Source organism: Podarcis tiliguerta (genome assembly GCF_965153285.1).
Source record: "Podarcis tiliguerta genome assembly, chromosome: 4".
In the NCBI taxonomy this organism is placed as follows: domain Eukaryota; kingdom Metazoa; phylum Chordata; class Lepidosauria; order Squamata; family Lacertidae; genus Podarcis; species Podarcis tiliguerta.
In genome coordinates, this window is record NC_139537.1 from 94,882,776 (window position 1) to 94,897,019 (window position 14,244).

Consider the following 14,244-nt stretch of genomic DNA (forward strand, 5'->3'; position numbering starts at 1 on the left):
GATAAATATGGTCTATATAGATATCATATATATAACCTAACACACACACGCTTAACACACCCATATATATAAGGGTGTGCGTGTGGTTATAGATATCTATAATACAGTATATATAATTTTATATATATACTGTATATATAATATGCACAATAATACACACACAGCATATCTGCATATAAAAACACATGCATATTATAAACAGGGGTATATCTATATATTTATATATTTTATACGTTTTATATGGTTAGATCCGTTGTATATGTTATAGATCTGTGTTTCATATAGATAGATATGGTGTATAGATATAGGTGTGTTATGTGCGCGCGTGTGGTTATATATAGATATCTTTAATATATATAGGGTTTTTTTATACGCCGCATAAATCTGCTGTGCTAGGCTATGAATGAGCGCCTTGGGTGAGCAGCTGGGCTCAGAAGCCGGACGTGGCGGGTGACACCTGAAGAGGGAGACGGCCGTTGTCTCTTGGGTTCGCGCACGCGCACACCAACCCCTGCTTCTGGAACCGACGTCGGGGTGAGGGAGAAGGAGAAGGGAAAACCCGACGCCGGCGCTTTTGTTTGGCTTTTGCCCTTCTCCATCATGGCGAATCCCGCCGCCAACTTGAACGCCGTGAGGGAGACCATGGAAGGTGAGGGTCTCGCGGGCGGGGCGCGCGCACTGCGCTGACCGTTTATCCCTCCCCTCACACGCCCCTGCTCGCTCCCTAGTATTATTATTATTTATTATTATTATTACTCCTACGACTATTATCAGTGCCGGATTTACACATAAGCTAAACAAGCAAAAACTTAGGGCCCCACTCTGGGGGCCCCCAGTAAAAATTAAAGAAAAAAACTGGATCTACATTTCCAAAATATAAGATAAAAAAATAATAAAACCTACATGCAGCAACAGTGTTTTATGTTGTGTAGGCTCCTATGGTGTAAGGAATCGTCCCTGCCTGCTTGCCTGCTCCCTAAATTATCACTGGTTTGCTCATTTCTATATATAGAGTGGGACTCAGGTGGTGCTGTGGGTTAAACCACAGAGCCTAGGACTTGCCGATCCAAAGTCGGCGGTTCGGATCCCCGCAATGACGGGGTGAGCTCCTGTTGCTCGGTCCCTGCTCCTGCCAACCTAGCAGTTCGAAAGCACGAAGTGCAAGTTGATCAATAGGTACCACTCTGGCAGGAAGGTAAATGGTGTTTCCGTGTGCTGCTCTGGTTCGCCAGAAGTGGCTTAGTCCTGCTGGCCACATGACCCGGAAGCTGTATGCCGGCTCCCTCAGCCAATAAAGCAAGATGAGTGCCACATGCCCAGAGTTGTCTGAAACTGGACTTAGCTGTCAGGAGTCCTTTACCTTTTGCATGTGCAAATGGCTTTAAATATGTATTAGGTCCATAAATTACCATATAGCATATATTCAACACAAAAAACAGCGACAATTTGCTGTTGACAAAGGACAGCTGGACATATAAAGGGCCCCATTACCTTCAGTAGCTTAAAAAAAGGTAAAGGTACCCCTGCCCGTTCGGGCCAGTCTTGCCAGACTCTAGGGTTGTGCGCCCATCTCACTTAAGAGGCCGGGGGCCAGCGCTGTCCGCAGACACTTCCGGGTCACGTGGCCAGCGTGACAAGCTGCATCTGGCGAGCCAGAGCCGCACACGGAAACGCCGTTTACCTTCCCGCTAGTAAGCGGTCCCTATTTATCTACTTGCACCCGGGGGTGCTTTCGAACTGCTAGGTTGGCAGGCGCTGGGACCGAGCAACGGGAGCGCACCCCGCCGCCGGGATTCGAACCGCCGACCTTTCGATCGGCAAGTCCTAGGCGCTGAGGCTTTAACCCACAGCGCCACCCACGTCCCTAGCGCCACCCACGTCCCTTAGGGCCTCATCAAACCTAAATCCGGCCCTGATTATTATTATTATTATTAACCCAGCCAGATGGGTGGGGTATTATTATTATTATTATTATTATTATTAAATAATTAACACTAAAAAACTAGGCTGAGGAGAAAAAGAGAGAGTGCTCCAACCAGGGGCAGCCCAAGCCATTTTGCTGCCTGAGGCAAGATGACCACTTGGCCCCTCCATCTGACCACGTTGGTGGGGTGAATCTTCCTTCGGTGTTTGAGATCCTCCATGGCACCCCATAATAGGCCAGGCGTGCTAGATTGGGGGTGGGGATGTTGCTGCAGGGCAGGCCCCATGCCCCATGCTTCTAGCCGCTTTACATACGCACACACCAGAATTTGCCGCCCGAGGCAGCTGCCTCACTCCGCCTGGTGAGAGGGCCGGCCCTGACTCCAACCTGGAGCTAGGGCGTATTCGGTTAGAAAGAACGCTGAAAACAAATCATACAGAAAGCCGGACTTGTCCCAACACTCAGCCAGGAACCAAAGCTACCCTTAGGGGTTTCCACCACAACCTCTGCAGAGGATTGAATCTTAAGTCCTCCCCCCTTAACTGGGCTAATCATAGAAGTTAGAAGGGACCGCGAGGGTCATCTAGTCTAAACCCCCTGCCATGGACAAATCTTTCGCCCACCATGGGGCTTGAACCCAGCAAAATATTCCATTAAAATTAAAATTCAATTTAATTCAAATTACTAAGGAAAAAATAGCTCTTATATTTGGTATTGTACTGGTGGCAGTGAAATCACGCCCCTCACTTTATGAACATGCATTGAAAACAGCATATTTTTATGTGTACAAGAAATTGCTAGCCCAGTACAGCCATACAATGTTAATTTGAAAATATTTTTTCAGTCCTGCTGGAGATATCAAGAATTCTAAACACTGGTTTAGATATGGAAACCCTCTCTATTTGTGTGCGACTTTGTGAACAAGGGATAAATCCAGAGGCACTGTCTGCTGTCATCAAGGAACTGCGCAAAGCCACGGAAGCCCTAAAGGTATGATCAGTTTTTGGAAAACCAAAATAATCTGATTAGAGCTCTCAGAATGTTACAACATAAGCTCAAAAACACCTGTGCACTAAATCTGCAGACATCTGCTTTACTTTCCAACACTGCGCATACTTATCTTACTTTCCAAGACCACAACTTTCTTGACCTTTGAGACTGCATCAAATGATGTCTTCTTAAAAATAAAACAGTTTGTAGTTTTCTGCTATCATTCATGCGAGAAAAGGCTTTTTCTCTCACTTTTTCTATAGGTACGCACAGATGGCATGAATGTAATTCATAGGCTCCTATAGGAGGAGGAAAGGTGGGATATAAATTCAATAAATAAAAAAATATTATTATTAGGGCCTTAATAATTGGAGAAGATATTACAGTACTGTTCAATTAAAAATAATTTCCTTTTAAATAGTCTGATCTGCATACTTACTCAGAAGCAAGTACAACATTTTAGTGGGGTGTGCATCCAAACGTGTAAAGTTGCAGTTTTATAATATGTTTTTAGTTCTGGAAGACAACTGACCTTAAGGCCAGGGAAGCTATTTGATTATCAAATTTGTTTTGTACTTACGGCACCATCACCCAAAATGGTTGCCGCATGCAGCAGGGATATAGTGGTGGACTTGCCCCATCTGCAGGATGGAGATGTTTGGATTGCAGCCTAAGCCTTATAAAGTTAGGTTCTGTTGTGCCTCAGAACATAAGTCTGTTGGAAGAAGTGCTACCCATCAGAAGTTTAACAAACAGAATATAAAAATAAGCAGCGCTGGAATAAATGTTAATATCTTATTTGACATTTTGATTGAATTGTATATATGCTGCTGTAATTTATGCATATCCTGTGTTCCAGGTTCAAAAGAAATCTGTAAATACAAGAATAAAAATTTGTGACAGATGACATTCTTTTGTTCAGAAGTTGGCAGTTTTGAGTTTATGGCTTTGCTATTAAGGACTCCATAATACATGTGTCTACTTGCAAATCAATTAGATTTGTGCATGCCATACACTTATGCACATTTTGCTGTGGCATTTGTGGATAGACAATTTGATACCTTTGTTTTGATCACAGCAAAGCTGGAGTTACTGGATAGCTTCAGTCACCAGATACAGACTTGTCAGGAGGAGCAAGATTGGGAATGTTGAACACACTGTACAGTAAAATGTTATTTAGGAAGGAAATAAAGAAAGAATAGGGTTCAGAAACACTGAAAACAGTTATTACCCTTAAGAGTCTCGTTGATAAGGTAAAGGGACCCCATTAGGTCCAGTCATGACCGACTCTGGGGTTGCGGCACTCATCTCGCTTTATTGGCCAAGGGAGCCAGCGTACAGCTTCTGGGTCATGTGGCCAGCAGAACTAAGCCGCTTCTGGCGAACCAGAACAGTGCACGGAAACGCCGTTTACCTTTCCGCCGGAGCGGTACCTATTTATCTACTTGCACTTTGACGTGCTTTCGAACTGCTAGATTGGCAGGAGGAGGGACTGAGCAACAGGAGCTCACCCCGTTGTGGGGATTCGAACCACCAACCTTCTGATCGGCAAGTCCTAGGCTCTGTGGTTTAACCCACAGCGCCACCCGCGTCCCTAAGTCATTGATAAGATCTACCTACTAATATGAATCCTTGCTGCATCTCACCCTTGTATGGATGCACTTGTTTCTTATTCCACCTGCCCACAAACAATTCAAGAATTGCTGATATAGTTTAACAAAGCAATTGATTTAAAACTAGTTAACCTCTGAATTTAATCACCTTCCACACACATGTACAAAGAAATCAGCCTTCAAGCAAGAAAGGTTTTGCCCTGGCTTTTGTGAACAGAAGCATGCACTTGCAGACAAAGCACCTGTAAACTGGTGATGAATGTACCTGCTAAATCCTGTCATTGTAGTAGATAGGGAAGAGTGCCAAGACTTGGTTCATACACCCCTTGAATTTCTCTTCCACACCCAGAAGATTGGCACACCGGTAATATACCTCCTAAGCAGAGCTGCTATAGCAGTGATCACAAAAGGTTGATTGGTTAGGAAGAAGTCCTGTTGTTTCTGTCATTTCAGCACAGGTGGCTTTGTGTCCAGGCTGCAAGAGCAGTCTTTCAGTACCGTTGGTTCATCTGAGAGGTAGTGAGAAGTTCATGGATTTAGTCCAGGGTACCTCCCCTGGCAAACACACAACCTGCTGCTTAGGGCAGCTCAGTTGCAGTGGCTCCAGGACAGCGATTCCATCATCAACATCCTTTCAGCATTAGGTGAAAAATAAAAAGCAACACATTTTATGCAGCTACAAGCTGCCGTGATACAGGTCCAAAATGTTAGTAATCTTCATTTTTGTTTGTCATGAATATGCTAAAATCAAGTTACTTTTTCTAGGCAGCTGAAAACATGCCAAGCTGAGTCTATGGAACAGCATCTTTGGATTGAGGCGAAGCTTGATGTGGGAGGCTAACAGATGATTTCAAGGTCGTGTGCTGTTTAGGACTCCAGACATTATTGACTGTGTTGGTTTCTGAAGTCTTCACTGAGGAAGAAATATAATGTAAAGGTGTATAAAAACCTTAAATATGCTTATTAACCAATGATGTATCTTTATTGCACATGATGTTTTGAAAATATTGTAAATATGTATTCAACAAATAGATGTAATTTTTTTTGGCAGTCTTTCAAATATTTCTCATCTCTGAAATAGTGAAACTGTACTAAAAATAATCATATGATATACTACCTTCATGTTGCAAAACACTATTGGATGTGGGGTATGATTGACTTCCTTTTTTAAAGGTACACAAAACTTTGCATAAGGTTTAAATAATATTTTCCATTCAGGTTATTTCACTAAATTAAAAGCCACTTGCCATCCTGTGAAGAAAGTTGCCATTAGGCACCTTTGCTTTGTTTAAATATATCCATATTTAAACAAGATATTTCATGTATACAATGGAGCTTTTTACTGGGGCAGTGTGGTGCAATATGGTTAAAATTAAACACTGCTTGATTTCAGCGGAAGAGGTATGCACATGCTTAACCACCATCCATTGAAATTAATAGTAACTAAAAGTGCTTAATGTTGACCGACTGGATTATGCATTACTATTATGTCATCTTTCTTATTTGTTATTACATACTATACAAACAATAATAGAATATTATTATATAAAGTCCCTTGGAAAGGTTATCAAACTTAGTTGGGGAATATCAAATTACATTTTTATTTATGGGGACAGGTTGATCCTTCAGTTTCACAGTGGAATGTTCATTTAATGACCATGGGAAGATTGAACATAAATCAGGGGTGGAAAATGTGTGAACTCCAGCGGTCTTGGTCATCACAAGAACAGTTTTATGTGTTTAGTGATAAAAGATGTTTGCCTTAAGGATTACCTACACATTGTTTTTCTCTGTTCATTTTAAAAATTCTGTTTTCTAAGTATTCTGCTTGTATTCTAGATATTTAAAGGACTATCAAGGAAATAGTCAATGCTGATGTCTAAAATAGAGTAATTGGGTTTTATACTATGATGAAGGAGGAAATCACTTACACTCCAAGTTTATATTTTAAGTTGTGAAATGGCTGTAGGAAAATAACTGTTTTATTTAGCGAGAAGAGATGTTTCACAGCCCAGTTCTTTGAATTTATATTAGTAACATGACTTTATTGTTAAAGCTTCATGAACTTTCTGTTGCTCTATAAGAAATAAAACCATTCTTTGCCAACCGTGATATTTGCTTGCAGATTAGTCAAAAGAGTGCTTGGAAAGTAGGCAGTGGCAAGAAGAAATTAATCTAAAGAAAATGGGTGGTGGAGACATGGAGTTGAAGAAAGGAAGAACCAGGGATTAAGTCAGACTTTGGTGTGGCTAGCCTGTAACCATTCAGAGGTCAGTTTATACAAAAATTCATTAAAAAAATAAAATTTCCAAGTGTCCGTAGGTGCCAGGATATGGTGAATCCAGACCATGATGCTTAGACCTATCACACTTTGGTGGGAGTTGTGCAAACTCCTGGCTAAGATTTTCTAAAGCTACAATTTTTGGGTAGTTTGAAGATCATCAGCTACTCTCTACAGGTTGTATTCACAACAGTAAATAATAATTTTATTATTTATACCCCGCCCATCTGGCTGGGTTTCCCCAGCCACTCCAGTGGCTGCTTTGCACTAATGAAAGTGCTCTTGCTTATTCAAGAAAGGGGACCTGATTTTTGGTGAGCACTCCCTACCTAGTGCAGTATCCTGTGTCCCTCCCAAGGGTTGGGGGACCCTTGGGAACAATTAGAATATATCATGGAGGTCTATAATAGAGGTCAATATGGAATATAAGATAGGAAGAGGGTTGGTGAAAATGGGTGCTCCACCCTGTACCACAAAACCACCATTGGATACCACCCTTAGTTCATAATTCTGCAGTGAAAATGCTTGTTCAGGCATGTCTTGTGTGTTGTTCCCTATGGCTCTACACTTTCAGATTAACATGTCTAGTTGTTCGTGCTGTCTGCTAAAAACTGAAGGGAAATCCTTTGCCTGCTATTTCCCCTTGCAAATGGCATCTTTGTGTGGTATTTAATTGCCATCGAGCAAGTCCTTGCTGGCTGTAAAGTGTAACAAATCCCCTTTCACTCGCTGAATCTGGCAGTTATCTTCAATAGAACAGAGTTTTTGGTGTGGCTAATCCACTTCTTCAAAATCACAACTTTATCCCTTAATATCAATAAATGGTTCATCATCAAAATCTGAGTCTGAAAACTCAGAAAGTTTTAAATTCTATTTACAATAAATTCTGAATTATTAACTACACTGGCATCCCATTTTCACCTTACCCTGCTACCAGAAGGGCTGGAAATGATTTGAAAGAGAGAGAGAGAGATGCCATTATACCCAAAGTGTCAAGACCTGCTGGTGTGATCTACAACCCACCCCAGGAGGAGAACAGGTGAAATTTGGCACACACATCCTTAAATGCTGCTTATGAAGAGCCTTAAATAGTGACACCACTAGATAAAACTCAGAAGAGGCAACGGCAATTTATGGGGAAGCAAGCTTGTTAGATTTTTAGAGAAATAGGTATTTTTCACATTAACACCCACAAATAACCTCACCACCCTGAGCTCCTTGGAGAAAAATGTAATAAAAAAAATAAATCAAAAAAAATTCTGAAATAAAGTCCTACTGTGTTAGATGCCACTAACTTTCAAATAATCTCCCTTTCCTCTTTCCATTCCTTTCCCTCTCGTAACATGTTGGTTGGACTGTGAGCTTGTGGCAGGGGCTTGTGTATAACACTTAGAATTTTGCAGGTGATTGATTTATAGTTGTTTTTAAGCGTGCTTAGGGTTGAACCCCTATTTCAACTTCCAGTTTCTGATACATTATAATTTGCATGTGAAATGTGCATTTCTTGCAAAATTTCCAGAGAGTTTTCTTTTTGAATAATAGGGAGAAAATCAGTCGCTCATTTCTGGGGATAAATACACCATATAAGTTCTCTATGTTCCTCTTAGCAGCTGTGTGTTGTGGGCAGCCCATGCTAAAATGTACTTCTTTACATTTTTTCTGATGACCAGTGGTTTGTAACAAATAAATGTGAGTGGCTGGCCTTGCCTTGAAGTTATCACAGGGCGCAGGATGTGGCGCAAGATGAGCTAATTGTCTGGAAGGAGCTCTCCACCCCATCCCACCCCAAAATCTGGAGCTTCCTGCCTCTTGGTATTGCGGTCATGCAGTATTACTTGTTTTGTTAAAATCGGAACGTCCAAAATAAATGATAAATTATACAAAGAATGGTCTTTATACATTCTGAGCATCCAATTCAATTTCAAGGCCTAGGAGCTGTGTGTGTGAGAGATTCAAATCCCCATATTCCCATCTACAGCACTTCAAAAGGATTAGTATATTTTAAAAATAAAACACTTTAGCAATTAATTGCCTAATTCTTCCCCAATTTAACAGAGGCACCTGAGGAGAAAAGGTTAATACTATGTTCGGTAAATGTTTTCTTTTTTAAAAAGGATAGGCAAGCAGAAAGAGTTGACTGTTCTATTCCACTAGATGGCAGCCAAACATTGACATCCAGGCTGGGGGCGGAGGGCTGCGCTAATGCAATCCTCTGCAAGTGTATGAAGAACGCTGCATGGTTTTATTTGTTGTACTTAATATTTATTTTTATTTTCAGTGGATTAAGGAAAAGTCTGCAATGGCTTATCATGTGAAGGGGGAATGTAGGAGACGGCCAAACTGATTTATAATTTGTCCATAAATGATCTAGAGTTAGAGGTGAGCTAGGAGTCTGGCAAGTTTGATTCCAAATTGCTTAGGGTAAAATTAAAAGAGAAAGGGATTGTAGGAGGCTCCAGAAAAATCTCTCCAAACAGAATGGGCCAATGTAATTCAGTGCAAATGGAAAGCGATGCACACTGGGGCAAAAAATGTTAATTGCACATATATGCTGAGTTTGTGTGTGTGTGTGTGTGTGTGCGTGCGTGTTTGTATGGTCTGAACTATCAGTGACTGAACAGAAATGAGACCTTGGTGAATAATGTGATGAAGATGTCAACCCAGTGTGTGGCACCTGTGAAACAGCAATTCCATGCTTGGGAACCTTAGGAAAGGGACAGAAAACAAAACTGCCAATTTCAGAATGCCATCGTAGAAATATTTGATGTGACCGCACTTGGAATACTGTGTTCAGCTCTGGTCATCTCCCCTCAAAGAGTAATACTGTAGACTTAAAAAGATTCAGAAACAGACAACCAAAATAAAGATAGGGGTTGGAACAGCTCCCCTGTGAGGACAGCTTGCAGCATTTGAGGCCTTTTAATTCAGAGAAAAGGTGAATACGAAGGGACATGATAGAAATTTCTAAAATTACGCAGGACATGAAGAAAGAGGACAGTTTTTCTCCCTCTGTCACAACACTAAACTTGTGGCCATCCAATTAACTCTGAAGAATTCAGGAGTGCGAAAAGCAGGCACTGAGGGCCACCAACTTGAATGGCTTTCAGGGAGGATTAGACTGGCTTCCGTGGAGGATAAGCTGTTCCACTTTCACTGCTGGTGACAGTGTGCCTCTGCTGGGAATCGCAGGTAGGGGAGAGAAATGATGTGGTCAGGTGCTTCTTGGCCACTGAAAACAGCTTGCTGGACTGAACACAGGACTTTGTATTTAAAATGTTTTTTAAAAAATAAATGAATGACCATCACCCCCAGAACTCATTCATTTGCATTCCCATTTTCATAGCCAGAGCAAATGAAACAAATGGGGTTCATTCATTTCCTTTTCCGTGCGTATTAAAAATGAATGCACACCACCACCAGGGAATCCTAGTGCATCCTTCCTCCATGAATTGGCCATATATTGACAGCTGGAACGGGAGGGGGGGATCATTGTTGCCCCCCTCTCCAATGCACGCAGTTATGGATACCTCCACCATGGTGTCTCAATTCTCCAAGGCACACTTCAGTCCCTTAATAGCATAGTAATGGGCTTGGGCATACAGTCTGGGAATCACTGCCATAGCCTTTTGCCTTCGTTATTATTGGTCAATCACAATTTGCTTGCCATTCTCGCAACTGCTGCGTTTCGTCTTTCATGAGAAACGGATGGGTTGAGGATAAGGTTTCCTCAAGCCACAGCCGAAACGCTAATCCGTGTAATGCTTCTGTCATCTCCCAGGTGGATTACAATAGCTGCTTTTCGGGTGTCTTTGCCGGCTCTGGTTTACATAAAAAGCTGCCGTAGATGCGCTTATAACATTTGAAAGCAAATTAGCATGTGGCGCTGGTCTTTTGATCTGAGCAGTGGCCGTCTTTCACAACGATGCTTTCTTCCTGTAACAAATGCACAAATGTACCGATGCCTCAAGACTGAGCGCTTACAGGCCCATCCTGCCTCCTCCTCCCCTTTTGCAGGTGAGCCTCTGCACATGTCTACAGCATCACCTTTGCAGCACATCTTCAAACTTCAGGTTTGTTGTGTTGCGAAAGCTAAAGGATGTAGCAACAATAGTATACAGCTATACAAACCAGAAGGGACGCGGGTGGCGCTGTGGGTAAAACCTCAGCGCTTAGGACTTGCCAATTGCATGGTCGGCGGTTCGAATCCCCGCGGCGGGGTGCGCTCCCGTCGTTCGGTCCCAGCGCCTGCCAACCTAGCAGTTCGAAAGCACCCCCGGGTGCAAGTAGATAAATAGGGACCACTTACCGGCGGGAAGGAAAACGGCGTTCCGTGTGCTGCGCTGGCTCGCCAGATGCAGCTTGTCACGCTGGCCACGTGACCCGGAAGTGTCTGCGGACAGCGCTGGCTCCCGGCCTCTAGAGTGAGATGAGCGTACAACCCTAGAGTCTGGCAAGACTGGCCCGTACGGGCAGGGGTACCTTTACCTTTACCTTTATACAAACCAGAAACAACTAAAATATAAACATTAGAGCACAATCCTACATATTTTGTCCTCATGTTCTTGAGCAACAGGAAACTCCAAATGCCACCCTTTTCCATGATTTGTTCCCTTGCGAGGGAAGAGCACTGGACGTCTTCTGTTACAGAAGCACCTGAGCAAGCACACAGGCAGTGCTAGTCTTTAAAGCGGCATCTGTTCCCCTAAAAGCAACAGCATGCATTCAGAGCTCTCTCTTTTTTCCAGCCAGTGGCAAAATCCAGCTATCCATCTTCCCTGGCTGCATTCCAGCTGCCAACCTCTTTCTTCCAGCCTCCTCCCAAGGAGGTGAAGTGTGTCCAGCAACTGGCACCCACCAGCCATCAAGACAATTAATGATCATTTCAGAAGCATCTTTAAGCCAGCTGTTACGACACCTAGAAGGAAAGCCATTTCCCACACCCAAAGACAATGCTTCCAGTACTGAACATGTATGATGTTCAGTGTCTTTGTGCTGAAAAACTTCGCATTAGAACGGCCAGATAAAATACAGTTTAATTATTTCTTTAATTATTGGCTTCGCCTAAATTTAAACCCCACTGGTCTACTACCCTTAGTATCGCAAGATTGCCATGAGAGCGCTTGGACTAAAATTGTTGACCAAAAGCTTTACTTTTCTGGTTTATCACCACTCTTGTTATTAACACTAGCCTTCAGTAAAGCAAATAATTTAATTAGATGGTACCTATATGATATTGAGTGACAGAATAATTTGGTCACAATAAAGACATTTTGTCCATGATATGATTACTTTCCACCTTGTCATTTTGACACTTTGGCATCGTATTTGCAAAATTTAACAGTTCCAAAATACAGATGCGCTTTCACTTTCACAAGATTGAATATGCTGCCTTTGGCTATACTTGAGGGTCAATTTTAAAAAAATCCACTGGAAAAACAGTTATGTCCATGTGAAGATGGCAGTATTGAGTCAGTGGCTCATGTACTTCTGGCTTGCACTCTTTACAAAGATTTGAGGAGTGAGGTTATTACCCTTCTATTATTGTCCATGCTGGTTCACTCAACCTTTTAGCAGATCAAGATGATCAGGTGACAGCAAAAACTGCAAAAAAATTAGCAGGGGCAATTAGAATAAGATCTATTATTTGATTATTGACGTAAGCCTCCAAAATGTATTTTGTATAGTTAAGTTTTTACCTCTATCTTCAGTATATATATATTTTTTATTTTATTGTATTTTATTGCTATGGCTAGTGGCTGATGCAAATACAGTGGTACCTCTGGTTAAGAACTTAATTCATTCTGGAGGACCGTTCTTAACCTGAAACTGTTCTTAACCTGAGGTACCACTTTAGCTAATGGGGCCTCCCGTTGGCGCTGCACCGCTGCCACGCGATTTCTGTTCTCATCCAGAAGCAAAGTTCTTTTTTTTTTTTTTTATAAATTTTTTTTTTTTATTGCGTTTCTTTCCATAATTTTATAGGTTTATAAACAAATAAAGTAGTTACAAGAAACAAATTTTCTCTTTTTTAACAACAAAAACAAAATAAAACTTGGACTTCCCCACCCCTTCCGATTCTGCGTTCTTTGCATTAACAATGTCAGCATTTTGTTACCTTATTTCATACCTTGTTGTAACTTTCGAATGTTATGTATCCAAATACAATATATTATATCTCAATTTCAATACCTTTAAAATAAACATAACATATTCAATTTAAATTGTCTCCTTTTCTCTTTTGTCACTAATTTTACCATTTACTTAATCATATTCGCAGAAGCTTATCGTTTCCTAATCATGCACTTTCTTAGGATTCATACAGCTTATAATATTTTTTCAGATAATCTTTAAATTTTCCCCAGTCCTCCTCAATTGTTTCTTTATCCAAATCTCGGATTCTGCCGGTCAGTTCAGCTATCTCCATGTAGTCCATCAACTGCATCTGCCAGTCCTCCAGCGTGGGCAAATCTTGTGTCTTCCAACTCTTTGCAATGAGTATTCTTGCTGCTGTGCTAGCGTACATAAACAAAGTTCTATCTTTCTTTGACATTTTCTGGTCCACCATGCCCAACAGGAAGGCCTCTGGTTTCTTAGGAAAGGTATACCTAAATACCTTTTTCAATTCATTATAAATCATTTCCCAGAAGGCCTTCACTTTTGGGCAGGTCCACCAGAGATGGAAGAAAGTCCCCTCTGCTTCCTTACACTTCCAACATTTGTTATCAGACAGGTGATGCATCTTGGCTAACCTGACTGGGGTCATGTACCACCGGTATATCATTTTCATAATGTTTTCCTTCAAGGCACTAGATGCCGTGAATTTCATTCCGGTGTTCCATAACCTTTCCCAGTCTTCAAACATAATATTATGTCCAACATCCTGTGCCCATTTTATCATAGCAGATTTAACTGTCTCATCCTGTGTGTTCCACATAAGCAGCAAGTTATACATTCTAGATAAATTCTTGGTCTTTGGTTCTAACAATTCTGTCTCTAGTTTCGATTTCCCCTCCTGGAAACCAACCTTTTTATCCATTTTAAAAACCTCTTGAATTTGAGCATAATGTAACCAATCTCGCACCTTGTTTTTTAATTTGTCCTGGCTCTGCAACTTCCAACCGTCTCCAATTTTTTCAATTAATTCCCAATATTTCGGCCAATAGGCCTCCATATTGGGTCTTTTTCGAGCTTTGGCCTCCACCGGTGATAGCCACCTCGGTGTTTTACTCTCTAATAAGTCTTTATATTTCATCCAGACTGCAAAAATCGCTTTTCTGACAATATGGCTTTTAAACAATTTGTGAACTTTAACCTTGTCATACCATAGATATGCATGCCAACCAAATGCATTATCAAAACCTTCCAGATCTAGGACGTCGGTGTTTTCTAGCAAAAACCAATCTTTCAGCCAGCAGAAGGCTGCAGCTTCATAGTAC

At 41.5% G+C, this 14,244-nt stretch overlaps 1 protein-coding gene across 1 annotated transcript; it reads left to right on the forward strand.

The window, feature by feature from the left end:
* The first annotated feature begins 490 nt into the window (after window positions 1-490).
* MZT1 (mitotic spindle organizing protein 1) lies at window positions 491-6,639 on the forward strand. The gene is made up of 3 exons (XM_083435916.1): window positions 491-649; window positions 2,769-2,914; window positions 5,293-6,639. The coding sequence occupies exons 1-3, from the start codon at window positions 601-603 to the stop codon at window positions 5,314-5,316; spliced, it is 219 nt and encodes a 72-aa protein (XP_083292042.1). The 5' UTR covers window positions 491-600; the 3' UTR covers window positions 5,317-6,639.
* Window positions 6,640-14,244: the final 7,605 nt, after the last annotated feature.

Coding starts and splice junctions, on each gene's coding strand:
- MZT1 (XM_083435916.1), top strand. CDS start 601: ATGGCGAATCCCGCCGCCAACTTGAACGCCGTGAGGGAGACCATGGAA. Junction 650..2,768: donor CGTGAGGGAGACCATGGAAG/GTGAGGGTCTCG, acceptor ATATTTTTTCAG/TCCTGCTGGAGATATCAAGA. Junction 2,915..5,292: donor AAGCCACGGAAGCCCTAAAG/GTATGATCAGTT, acceptor TACTTTTTCTAG/GCAGCTGAAAACATGCCAAG.